Source organism: Orycteropus afer, unplaced genomic scaffold, assembly GCF_000298275.1.
Source record: "Orycteropus afer afer isolate SDZICR_OR568_19922 unplaced genomic scaffold, OryAfe1.0 scaffold00082, whole genome shotgun sequence".
Taxonomy (NCBI): Eukaryota; Metazoa; Chordata; class Mammalia; order Tubulidentata; family Orycteropodidae; genus Orycteropus; species Orycteropus afer.
The window spans coordinates 4,876,708-4,889,760 of NW_006921669.1; the positions used below are offsets into that span (position 1 = coordinate 4,876,708).

The window sequence follows — 13,053 nt, forward strand, 5'->3', positions numbered from 1 at the left end:
AAGAAGAATAAAACCAAAATTCATGGAAACAATTAGTCCTAGCAATTGGTACACCATCCGATCTGCAGCCTATACAACTATGAGACCAGAAGAACTAGATGGTGCCCGGCTACCACTATCATCCACTTGGAAGGGGATCTAGGTAGGAGATCCTTGATAGAGAGGGAGAACAATGTGGAACAAAACTCAGAATCATTTGGAGAAAAAAAAAGGGGGGTACCAGGTTTGCTGGTCTAATAGAGCCTGGCGGAACCACTGAGACTATGGCCTCTAGCTGCCCTTCAGGTCTGGAATTGAACCCACACCTGTGGTTTCCAGCCAAATAGAAGACAGGCATATGAGTTGAACATTTTCCTGAGGTAGATACACTCCTTGGAGAGAACAATCATTGAAAAAGAAGGGCTGCCTATGCACAGGCAGACAGCTCAGGGGGCAGGAATTCATGGAGGGTTGGACACTGGGAAGAGGTAACTATGGGGAGGAAGTGGGAGGGGAGCTGTTGCATTGTGGTAAACTCTGGTCAGTGTCATGAGAGAAAGTATATGTGAACTGCTGTATGGAAAGTGAATTTGCTCTGTAAATCTTCACCCAAATCACAATTAAAAAAAAAAAAAATCAAGCGATGTATTGCATTGGCCAGATCTACTGCAGAAGACCTCTTTAAAGTGTTAAAGAGCAAAGATGTCACTTTGAAGATTAAGGTGTGCCTGACCCAAGCCATGGTATTTTCAATAGCGTCATATGCATGTGAGACCCAGACAGTGAATAAGGAAGACTGAAGAAGAATCGATGCATTTGAATTGTGGTGTTAGTGAAGAATACTGTATGTACCATGGGCTGCCAGAAGAACTAATAAATCTGTCCTGGAAGAAATGCAGCCAGAATGCTCCTTAGATGCAAGATTGGACAGACTTTGTGACTCATATTTTGGTCATGTTCTCAGAAGGGACCAGTTCCTGGAGAAGTATATCATGCTTGGTAAATTAGCTGGTCAGTGAAAAAGGGGGAAGCCCTCAACAAGATGGACTGACACAGGGGAGTCAAGCATAACATTTGTGAGGGTGATGCAGGACCAGGCAGCATTTCATTCTGTTGCACAGAGGGTTGCTGTGAGTTGCAACTGATGTGAGGGCACCTAACAGCAACAATGTAAATGTTAAAAATCCAGAGAGGTATTGGGGGGGGGGGGAAGACGTGGAGATGGCAGGTGATGCTAATATGGAGAAGGACAAAAATGGAAGGAGTAAAGTTGAAGGTGGTTATATATGTGTCCCTCTGGTAGCATAGTGCCTAAGGCACTTGACTGCTCACCAGAAGGCTGGCGGTTCAAACCCACAAAGCCACTCCTCGGAAGGAAGGTTGGGCAATCCTACTTCCGTAGTGATACTGCCTCGGAAACCCAAGGAGGGGTCTCTGTGAGTCGGGGCCGACTCGACGGCAAACAACAACAACAACACGTTTGAAGAAAATGTACTCTGGGTGAAGGAGAGAGAGGGTGCCCTAGTATAACATAGATTAAAACTTCAAGCCTGCTGTGTACTCTAAAGGATGGTCATAACAGTGCTTTAGAAGGAAGTTAGCCCAAAAGAAACAGTGGTTTCAGAAATGGGGGGAGGAGTTAAAAGATTACAGGGGATTTAGAAGTATATCAGAATAACTTTGACAGACTCTGACTCTTTTTCTCATTTTTAAGAGCACCAAAAGCCATTGCTATTGAATCAATTCCAACTCTTAGCAACCCTATGGGACATAGTAGAACTGCCCCACAAAGTTTCCAACACTATAATCTTTACAGAAGCAGACTGCCAATCTGCCAAATCATCCTGTACAGCAAGCAGGCTGATGGGTTCGAATTGCTGCCTTTTTTGGTTAGCAGCTGAGCTCTTAACCACTGTACCACCTGGGCTCTTTTTTTTAAGATCAGGAACTCTCAAAGATGGAGGTAATAGTCCATATCTCATGTTTTTGTTTACATTAAAATGTAGACTTACCTTTTGCCATTTTGAACTTGATGGCAACTAACAACAACATGTTTCAGAGATGATCATAGCCTTTATCCAGCATGAGTGTGTAACTCAGTGGATAACATGCAGTCCTTTCTACTCTTGGTTACAAGTTTAATTTGTCTGATGGTTAACCACAATATCTGGGACATGGCGCCATTGAAGTTTTGTCTGTTAGTTGCAGCATCTTTGCTTGAAACAAGCAATTCTTTTGTGGTGTACCACATTCCCCAGCAGATGGTGCAAATTGTTAACTCGTTGGACTGCTAACATAAAAGTTGATGGCTTGAACCTTCTAGCAGCACTCCGTAAGAAAGTCGTGGTGATCTGCTTCCATAGAGATTACAGCCAAGGAAACCTTACCGGGCTCAGTTCTACTCTGGGACACTTGGGGTCACCAGGAGTCAGAATCAACTAGATGGCAATGACTTTTGTTTCTGTTGTGTTGTCCTTTCGGCTGTGTGTATCTCCCATGATTCACTATTGTATGCTTTTAGTAAACGTGATTTCGTTTTGGCTCACAGCTTAAACAGTACCTCTGAAGTTTTTCTTAGTCTCTTTCTGTAGTAGCCGCCCTGCCCCCAGTTCTCTTCTTTTTGTGGAGGATTGGTGAGTAGTGGGGAGACATAGGTTTGCTGAAATGCTAGCAAATGATAGCATATTGTTTCTGATTGTAGAATATTTATATTATATATTATCTTTAAATGCGCCAATCTTTTATGGATCATCCATCCTCCACCCAGCTCCTGTTATTCATACACGTCTAGCCCTCTGCTTCAGCAAAGTCCCAACTTTTCACTGTCTTATGGCAAACCAAGCTCTTTCACTATTCCCGGCCACTTTCCCTTTCATTACTCTCTCCTGGAATGCTTTACAATTTTTCCTCCGCTTGTTTGAATTCTATTCCTTAATCAAGGGCTGGTTAGCCTGTCTCTACTCAGCCTTTCTCAGCCACCCTCACTGATGACAATTTTCTCAGAAATGCTGTAGCATATGCCACTTATCTAAGGGTTTAGTAAAATTCTGTCTTATCACTTGCTGTGTGTGAGTGTTTGGGCTGTTTAATTAAAATGTAAACTTGTATAAGGTGAAGATCACATCCTATAAAAAGAAATTCTTAACATAATCTTCTATCAAATCTTTTTGATCATTTGATGTAATTTTAATAACTTTCTTAAATCTCTTAAGACAACCAGATAAAATGTTATCTTTTTCTCTCTACTCTTTAAACCTTTATACCAAGTAAGTTATCAGTTACTTATAAAGAATTAATAATAGACTCACAAAAGAGAAATTATATTTTAAATTTCAAAATACTTAGGGAAGTTTGACTCCTTCAATAAAGATTTTACTCATGCTTTTAGTCTTTGTTGATCCTCTTAGTCAATCTTTTTAACAGGGAACTTTTTCTGCCATGTACTATGAACGTTTTTCTACTTATCCAAAAAAAAAAAAAAAAAAATCCAAACCAAACGCACTGCCATCAAGTCGAGTCGATTCGACTCATAGCGACCCCTCTTGGGTTTCCATGGCATTGTCTCTGCGGAAGTAGATTGCCCAACCTTCCAAGGAGTGGCTGGTGTGTTTGAACCACCAGCCTTTTGGTTAGCAGTCAAATGACTTAGGCACTATGCTGCCAGAGCTCCTTTTCTACCTGTGGACCATTGATATTTCTCACTTTTTTAGTCCTTAGGATATAGCTGTAATAGGAAATTATTCTTTGTTACTGGTTCTCAAAGGTGGTCTTCAGATTTACCTGCATTAGAATTACCTAGAGTGCTTATTTTTATTTTTTATTTTTTTTGCTGACCTCCTCCTTATTGTATATTGCCTTGTTCTTCATCCAAGTTAATATGTGGTTACCCTCCCTTCCCTTTCCACCCCTGGTAACCATCAGAGAATAATTCCTTTTGTGTGAAAATCTTTTCTTTTTACATATAATATCTGTCCTTTTGTGATTGACTAACTTCACTCAGCATGCCCTCTAGGTTCATCCATGTTATGAGGTGTTTCGCAGATTCATCATTGTTCTTTCACGCTGAGTAGTATTCTGTTGTGTGTGTGTACCGTAGTTTGTTGATCTATTCTTCCATTGATAGGCATTTAGGTTCTTTCTTTTTGCTTTTGTGAATAGTGCTGTGATGAACATGAGTGTGCATGTATCTGTTCATGTCATGGTTCTTAATTCTCTAAGATATATACCTAGTAGTGGGATTGCTGGATCATATGATATTTCTCTTACCATCTTTTTAAGGATGTACCGTACTGTTTACTGTAGTGGTTTGCACTGTTTTACGGTCCCACCAGCAGTGTACGAGGGTTCCAGTCTCTCTCCACACCTTGGACAACGTTTGTTGTTTTCTGGTTTTGTGACCTTTGCTATTAGTACTAGAGTGAGATATCTCATTGTGTGAAGATTTGCATCTCTCTAATGGCTGCCTAAGGCATTTGACTGCTAACCAGAAGGCTGGCAGTTCAAATCCACCAGCCACTCCTTGGAAGGAAGATTGGGCACTCTACTTCTGTAGTGATACTGCTTCAGAAACCCAAGGAGGGGTTACTATGAGTCAGATTCGACTCAATGGCAGTGAGTTTGAGTTTAGTTTTTTTTTTTTTTTTTTTTGAATGGTAGCATAGGGCCTAAAGCACTTGACTGCTAAGCAGAAGGATGGCAGTTCAAACCCACCAGCCACTCCTTGGAGGGAAGATGGGGCAACCTACTTCCATAGTGATACTGCCTTGGAAACCCAAGGAGGGGTCACTATGAGTCAGATCCGATTCAACAGCACATAACAACAACAACAGTGATTGTAAGCATTTCTTCGTATGTTTGTTAGCTGCCTGAATGTCTTCTTTGGTGAGGGTCTGTTCATGTCTTGTGCCCATATTTTAATTGGATTATTTGTCTTTTTGTTGTTGAGTTACCTCAAGTGCTTATTTCTTACTTTTTGTTATTTGTTTCTTGAATTGTGATTTGGATGAAAATTTACAGAGTGAACGCATTTTCTGCTGAACAGTTAGAACACATTTTCTTTCATGACATTGATTGCAATCTCTGTATAATGTAACAGCTGTCTTCCCACTTCCTCCCTGTGGTTATCTTTTCTCTGTGTCCTTTCCTATATGTTCCTACTCTCTCCTAGAGTGTTTATTAAAGTACTGAATCAATGTTCTTTCCTGAAACTTGCTGCTGTCCATACTTTTTTTACTTTCCTCGTTTTGTTCTTTTGCCATACTGCTCCACATTCTGTCATCATCACCTTTGAAATCCTATTATCTCAAGCTATCTGGTAATTCGTTGCAGCAAGAGGAGTTTCCATGTAGTTAGATTAAGGACGTATAGTCTAGATACACATGCTACCTAAATTGGAATCTTGGCTCTGTCACTTTTCCAAGATCACATAGCAGGTTACTTAAAATATTGCTATCTCAGTGTCCCTGTATATAAAATGGGGGTAGCAGTTTATCGTTTATCTCATTGGCTATTCTATGTATTAAATAAGTGAATATTAGTAAATTCCTTAGAATAGTGCTTGTATGTAGAAAGCACTCAATAATTTTTAGCTGCTACTGTGTTTTCTTCTACTTTTCAGCTCTTATAAATAAAGCCTTTATACTTTAGCAACTTGTATTCTTATGTTAGCTCTTCCTATTGGATTGTAAGTTCCTTGAAGTTAGGGCCTGCCTCATTAATTTTTGTAGGTTTCAATGGATTTTGCATAATATAAGGTGTTAATAAATATATACCGTATCACGTTACTGTAAAATGGCAAAATTGCTAGTAATATATTTTTTTCAGAGCCCATTTACTTAACATAAATTATAATACTAGGTTGTTTAATACTCTTTTTCTGTTGTATTTCAGGAAATCTAATGATTGACCCACACTATTTTACCAGTGGAATGAATTCTCAGAAATGGACATAGTGCCTTTAGAGCCAACATGTAACAGGTAGATGCTACTCCATGCTGATTACTTCTTCAAGCCAACACCTTGTTGATTGTGTAGGTCTTTGTCTCTTCATCTTTGAATTCCAGTTACTACTGTTGGCCAATAAAATAAAAGGAGTTCATGTAGTTCTTGCCCAAGCTTGAATCACCATGAGTAGTTTAGGAAAAGAAAAAGACTCTAAGGAGAAAGATCCCAAAGTACCATCAGCTAAAGAAAGAGAAAAGGAGGCAAAGGCCTCTGGAGGTTTTGGGAAAGAGAGCAAAGAAAAAGAACCTAAGACCAAAGGGAAAGATGCCAAAGATGGAAAGAAGGACTCCAGTGCTGCCCAACCAGGAGTGGCTTTTTCAGTTGACAATACGATCAAACGGCCAAATCCAGCACCTGGGACTCGAAAAAAATCCAGCAATGCAGAGGTGATAAAAGAGCTTAACAAATGCCGGGAAGAGAATTCAATGCGTTTGGACTTATCCAAGAGGTCTATACACATATTGCCGTCATCAATCAAAGAGTTAACGCAATTAACAGAACTTTATTTATACAGTAACAAATTGCAATCTCTGCCTGCAGAGGTGGGCTGTCTAGTAAATCTCATGACACTGGCTCTAAGTGAAAATTCACTCACCAGTTTGCCTGACTCTCTTGATAACTTGAAGAAGCTGCGGATGCTTGATTTACGGCATAACAAACTGAGAGAAATTCCTTCAGTGGTGTACAGGTTAGATTCTCTCACCACTCTTTATCTTCGCTTTAATCGTATAACTACTGTGGAAAAGGACATCAAAAATCTGTCAAAACTCATAATGCTTAGCATTCGAGAGAACAAAATCAAACAACTACCTGCTGAAATTGGTAAGAGGTCTTGGATTACTGTTATTATTTGTAATATTTGTTAATGCTAAATAATGTTGGTGGGGACTTTTCTAATAGAAGAAAATACCTGACATATATCTATAAAACAGCTTGTTTCTAAGTTTCATCTTCTTTATGCCTTATTTTAGTTATTCACTTTTTAGCAATATTTATAATACATGGCTTGAAATTATTTTATGGACTTAAGAAAGTAAGTTACAAAGTAGACAGTATCAGACCTTTTCCACACAAACCTAATCTGCCTTAATTTTTGTCAAAAAAGTGAATTTGAAGCAGAAGAAAAACATAATTTTTATGTCGTTACCTATTTTTAAAGTACTTAGATATATAATTATACTAGATACATTAAAAGGAATTTTGGTGGCATAGTGCGTAAGGCATTTGACTGGTAACCAGAGGTTGGAAGTTCAAACCCACCACCTGCTCTGTGGAAGGAAGACTGGGCAATCCATTTCCGTAGAGATTTACTGCCTCAGAAACCCAGAGGGCATAGCTGTGACTCAGAAACGACTCAATGGCAGTGAGTTTGGTTTGGTTTGAGATGCATTAAGATTACATGTTTCTACTCTCTGATTTACCCTTCCCTGAAAAACAGTTCATTTAAATTCAGATTACTTTCTGCCTAATTCAGCATGGAAGTGTTGGCATATCAGAGCCTTATGAAAGAGCAATGTTACAACAAACAAGAAATAATTTTTTTTTTCATTTTGAAGGTAGTTATTTATCAGAAACAATCCAAGAATACAGAAAGATAGAAGAAAAGCCACCTATAGTAATTGCAACACTGTTGGCATTTTTTTCTTCTGATATTGTATATAAAGCTAAATAATGAGAACAAAGGAGCTTTGGTGGCCTAGTGCCTAAGGCGCTTGACTGCTAACTAGAAGGCTGGTGGTTCAAACCCACCAGCCACTCCTCGGAAGGAAGGTTGGGGCAATCTACTTCTGTAGTGATACTGCCTTGGAAACCCAAGGAGGAGGGGTCACTATGAGTTGAATCGACTAGACGGCAGTGAGGTTTTTTTTTTTTTTTTTTTTTTGGTATGGGAACAAAAGAATGTTTTTAAAAAGGATACTAGTAGGAGAAAAAAATAGGGGAATATATATGTGTAAATAAGTCAGTAAAAAAGAAATAGTTGTCATGATATTTTTAACTAGAAAAAAATTCGGAAACATTTGGACTATAGTGTGTAAATTATTGACTTAATCAATTTTGAGAAATTTATAAAGTTTTATGAATTTTATGTGTAGCCTTTTAATAAAATTTTTAAAAGTTGACAAAGAGTTGATTATGAAACTTAAGTTTTCTTCTTGTATGAAAGACACTATTATTCTGAATAAAAACAAAGGTGAATTAACACATTGTTGCTTTGAGCATTGGTCTTATACTGGATAGTTAAGGAAACTTTCTGTTTAAAGTTTTACAGCTCTGCAGGGATATCATATTCTGTGGATTTTTTTTTTTTTTTCAGCTTTGGAAAAGATGCAATTTAAACAACAATTTAAAAGATAACAATTTTAAGTATGATGTTCTACTATGTTTAGTCCTGACAAGTCACTTAAAATTTTCATTTAATTCAGTGTATTTTAAAAATCTGTGATAGATTTCTTAAGTAATATATATACAAAATATAACTCACTCATATTAAAATATTCCCAGAAGTATTCTGGTAGAAATGCTCCCTTCCATATCTGTAGAATATAATGGGGTTCTTGAATGGCTTTGTTGTTATTGAATGGCTTTTGATGTAATATCAGACTTAGTCCAGATTTGACCTGCATCTGTGGTTCATTGTGTAATAGAATTATAGGATGTTTGAGAAAGAAATACTGAATTTCTATATGGAAACACAGAGTGTTATTTCAGCTGGTTTTGTTCTGTGCCCATGTGATAATCAGTTCTAGAAGTTTGCTTTAATTCACATGAGAGTCTTCATTAAAGAGTTTCTTACCATAGAGATGTTAACATACTGCCTGAGAATTAGAAACATATATGTCTTTTATAATTGTGGTAAAAATGTATTATAACAAAACATTTGCCATTTCAAGATTTTTTTTACATGTACAGTTCAGTGACTTTATGTTCATTGTGTTGTGCAGCCATCAGCACTGTCAATTAAGAATAAGAAAAAGGAAAGTTTCTATTTTTCCTTCCCTAATGTTCTTCCTTTCTCTGTGTAGCTGCAAGTTTCTGGCCTGTGTAATTTTCCTTTTCTCTTACACACTTTTTTAAAATTTTCATTTGCCTGGGAGAGTAATTATTTCTCCTTCACTTTTGAAGGAAAATTTTGCTGCAGATAGTGTTCTAGGTTGGTGTTTCTTTTCTTTCAACATTTTAAATATTTTACTCCACTCACTTCTTGCTTGCATGGTTTCTAGGGAAGTCCGATGGGATTTTTACCCTCGTTCCTCTGTAGGCAAAGTGTGTTTTTCCCTCTGGCTTCTTTCATGATTTCCTTTTTGTCTTTGATATTTTGCAGTTTGAATATAGTATGCCTAGGTACAGTTTTTTGTTTTGTTTAATTTAATTTATCCCACTTGTTCTTTGAGCTTCTTGAATCCGTGCTAATTTGAAAATCTCTGCCATATCCGTCTGTTTCTGATGCTTAGTTTGTCTCTTCAGACTGTGTTTTCTGCCTTTGAGCATCCCTTTACAAGCCATGCAAATTTGAAACAAACAAACAAATCAAATCCATCGCCATTGAATTGATTCCAACTCATAGTGACCTCATAGGACATAGTAGAACTGCCCCTTAGGGTTTCCAAGGCTATAAATCTTTACAGAAGCAGACTGCTTACTCTTTCTCCCACACAGAGCCTTGTGGGTTTGAACCACTGACCTTTTGGTTAGTAGCCAAGTGCTTGTCCACTGTGCCAGCAAAGCTCCTTATCAAGGAAGAATAAAATGGGTTAAAAATGTAAAATGTTGAAAGAAAGGAAAAAAAAAATGCCAATCTAGAATATTGGATCTAAGAAGAGTTATTGATGTTCAGTTTGTTCATTGTTTTTCTTGTGAGGACAGAAGTGATGACTTCTAAGCTCTTGCCTTGTTGAAACTTCAAAGTCAGCTATTAAGTTTATAGATATTATCTACCATGTTGAGTAATTCCCCTATATTCCTTATTTGATGGCAGTTTTTACAGGATTGGGTTTTGGATTTTATAAAATGCTTTCTCTGCATTAATTTATAATCATGTAATTTTACTTTTTTTTTTAGCATGTTGATATGGAATATTGATTAATTTTCAAATTTGTACCAACCCTGAATATTCTGGAGTAAATTTCACTTGGTCAGAGTGTGTACTTCTTTTTAAGTTTGATTCAGTTTTATAATATTTTGTTGAAGATTTTTGTGTCTGAGTTCCTAGAGGCATTGATCTTGATTTTATTCATTGTATCACCTTGGTGTGGTTTATCATGTTCCTCAGTCCTAAACCCAAGGGGGGTCGCTATGAGTCGGGTCTGACTCAACGGCACATAACAACAACAACAACAACAGTCCTCTGTATTTCTGACAACATGACTGGTCGGAATGGACCAGTCCCTGGAGAAGGATATCATGCTTGGTGAAGGAGTAGAGGGTCAGCGAAATAGAAGAAGACTTTCTATGAGATGGATTGACACAATGGCTTCAGCGATGGGCTCAAGCTTAGCACGGATTGTGAGGATGGCCCAGGACCAGGCAGTGTTTCATTCTGTTGTCCACAGGGCCACTATGAGTAGGAACCAACTTGATGACATCTAACAACAACGATGTTTCTGTAAACTGGTAGTTGGAGCTATAGGTTTGATTAGAATTAGGTTTGATTTTAACAAGATCACTTCATAACTGGTATGTGTTCTTTCCAGAGGAGGCACAGAATGTCTGGCTAATGTGTGTATGAATGTATGATGTTAGCAACCATTATTCACTTAATTTTTGATCGCCTGGTGGTACAGTTTGACTGGAAATGGCAGAGCAAATGCTTGATTCTTTCTCTTCATTTAATGTTTTTGAAACTTAATAATATTGTCCTATAGCACCTTCAGTAGTGACAGTATGTATTGTAAACAATTGCTATATCCTTATGAACTCATAGATTCAAATATATATGATGATTCAGTCTTTTGCAGTTATTGTCCTTAGTGATGCTGAAATTATTCCACCTTTGACTAATGGGAATTCCTCCAAGTTGTTTTCTTGGTCTTTTCTACCACTCAGCTGTCATGTTGTCACACTGTGTTGGCTTATGTGTTGCTGGAAGGTATGCCATTGATATTTCAAGTACCAGCAGGGTCACTTATGGTGGACAGGTTTCAGTGGAGAAGACTAAGGCAGACAGGAAGAAAAGCAGATGATGAGCTCTGGTAACATAATGGCTAAAGCACTTGACTGCTAACCAGAAGGCTGGCGGTTCAAACCCACCAGCCACTCCTTGGAAGGAAGGTTGGGCAATCCTACTTCCGTAGTGATACTGCCTCGGAAACCCAAGGAGGGGTCGCTATGAGTCGGGGCCGACTTGACGGCACATAACAACAACAACAACAACATATTTCCAAAAATCAGTCAATAAAAACCTTATCAACCACAACAGAGTATTGTCTGACTTGCTTGCTTTGGACATGTCATCAGGAGGGGTCAATAACTACAGGGGAACATTGTGTCTGGTGAAGTAGTGGGCCAGTAAGGTTGTGGGAGACCCTCAGTAAGATATACTTGAACATGCTGTCAGTTGTGAGTATGAAACAGGGTTGGGAGATGTTTTGTTCTGTTGTCCATAGGTCCCCAAGAGTCAGAGACAACTCAATGATACTTAGCAACAATGTGGTAACTTTTAATAGCAAGGAAGTTAGCCAGTGTATTCACCTATGGTGCTGCTCTAACAGAAAATACCACAAATGGATGGTTTTAACAAACAGGGATTTATTCTCTTATAGGTTAGGAGACTAGAAGTCTGAGTTCAAAGTGCCGCTTCTAGTGGCTAGGTGAAGGCCCCTCGACCTCGGGCTTCAACTCTGCCTCTTGCTCCCAGCCCATTGGAGCTGGAGCTATCTCTTAACTCGAGCAGCTGCTGGCTGCTGAGGCTGACAGACCCAAGGCTGACAAATAAAAAGGCACTTTTCCAAGGTTAGCAGAGAAGATGGCAGGCCACTGGCTCAAGTCCAGGAGCAATCCAAGATCGGCAGACAGCATGGCAGGCTGCTGATTGAAGACTCTGCTACGTGCGAGTCCATGTGAGCAGGAAGCTCCAGAGACCTTCGTCAGTGCTGCTGCCTGTGTCCTGGAAACAGACCACATCCCCAAGGCGGCCGCTCAGCTGCTCCAGCACATTCCGCCATGGACCTGACTGATCTCATCATGGGGAATGATGGCATCCGGCTGCTTAGCTAGCTACTCAAAACCCAGCCCGGCCAGGGTGACACACAGCTTAACTACCAGAGCCGGTATGACAGGATATCCAAGGCTTATCTTTCAGCTTTCACATTTTCTTCCCAAGACCAGGAATTAATCCATTTCTTCAAGGAAGGCTTTTTCCTTTTTGTGAGAAATGCTATTTCAAGATCACCATTTGGTCACCGGGGGTACTTTCTGCTGTTGGATTAGTGGTTATTTCTAGGCCTTTTTAGTGGCTAGACCTAGGAAGTAATGTTTCTATGTTGTTTTTTGTTTTTAGAGATAAAATATGTTGTGAACTTAAATTGATACTGCCAATTCAAATTGAGGAGTAAAGGTAAAGTTATTTAACTTCTGTCTTATGACTCTTATCTTCTCTCTTCCAGAAAGGATTCTAGTTGTCAAAAGTACTTGCAATCATGAAATTATAATAATGAAACCAAAACCAAACCTGTTGCTGTCAAGTTGATTCCAGCTCATAATGACCCTACAGGACAGAGTAGAACCGTCCCATAAGATTTCCAAGGCTGTAATCTTAGTGGGGGAGCTCTAGTAGTGCAGTGCCTAAGGCATTTGACTGCTAACTAGAAGGCTGGCGGTTCAAACCCACCAGCCACTCCTGGGAAAGACGATTGGGCAATCTACTTAGGTAGAGATGCTGCCTCGGAAACCCAAGGAGGGGTGGCCGTGAGTCGAATCGATTCACCAGCAGTGAGTTAATCTTAGTGGAGGTATATTGCCACATCTTTCTTCCATGGAGTGGCTGGTGGGTTCAAACTGGTGATCTTTTAGTTGGCAATTGAGTACTTAATCACTGTGCCACCAGGGTTCCTTAGAAATATAATATTACATAAT

At 39.0% G+C, this 13,053-nt stretch overlaps 1 protein-coding gene across 1 annotated transcript in view; it reads left to right on the top strand.

Moving 5' to 3' along the window:
* Positions 1-6,104: 6,104 nt before the first annotated feature.
* Positions 6,105-13,053, top strand: part of SHOC2 (SHOC2 leucine rich repeat scaffold protein) — a 61,670-nt gene continuing 54,721 nt past the window's right edge. Inside the window, exon 1 of the mRNA XM_007941605.2 lies at positions 6,105-6,804. Within this exon, the coding sequence (XP_007939796.2) occupies positions 6,105-6,804 (700 nt within the window). The remainder of the gene's footprint in view (positions 6,805-13,053) is intronic.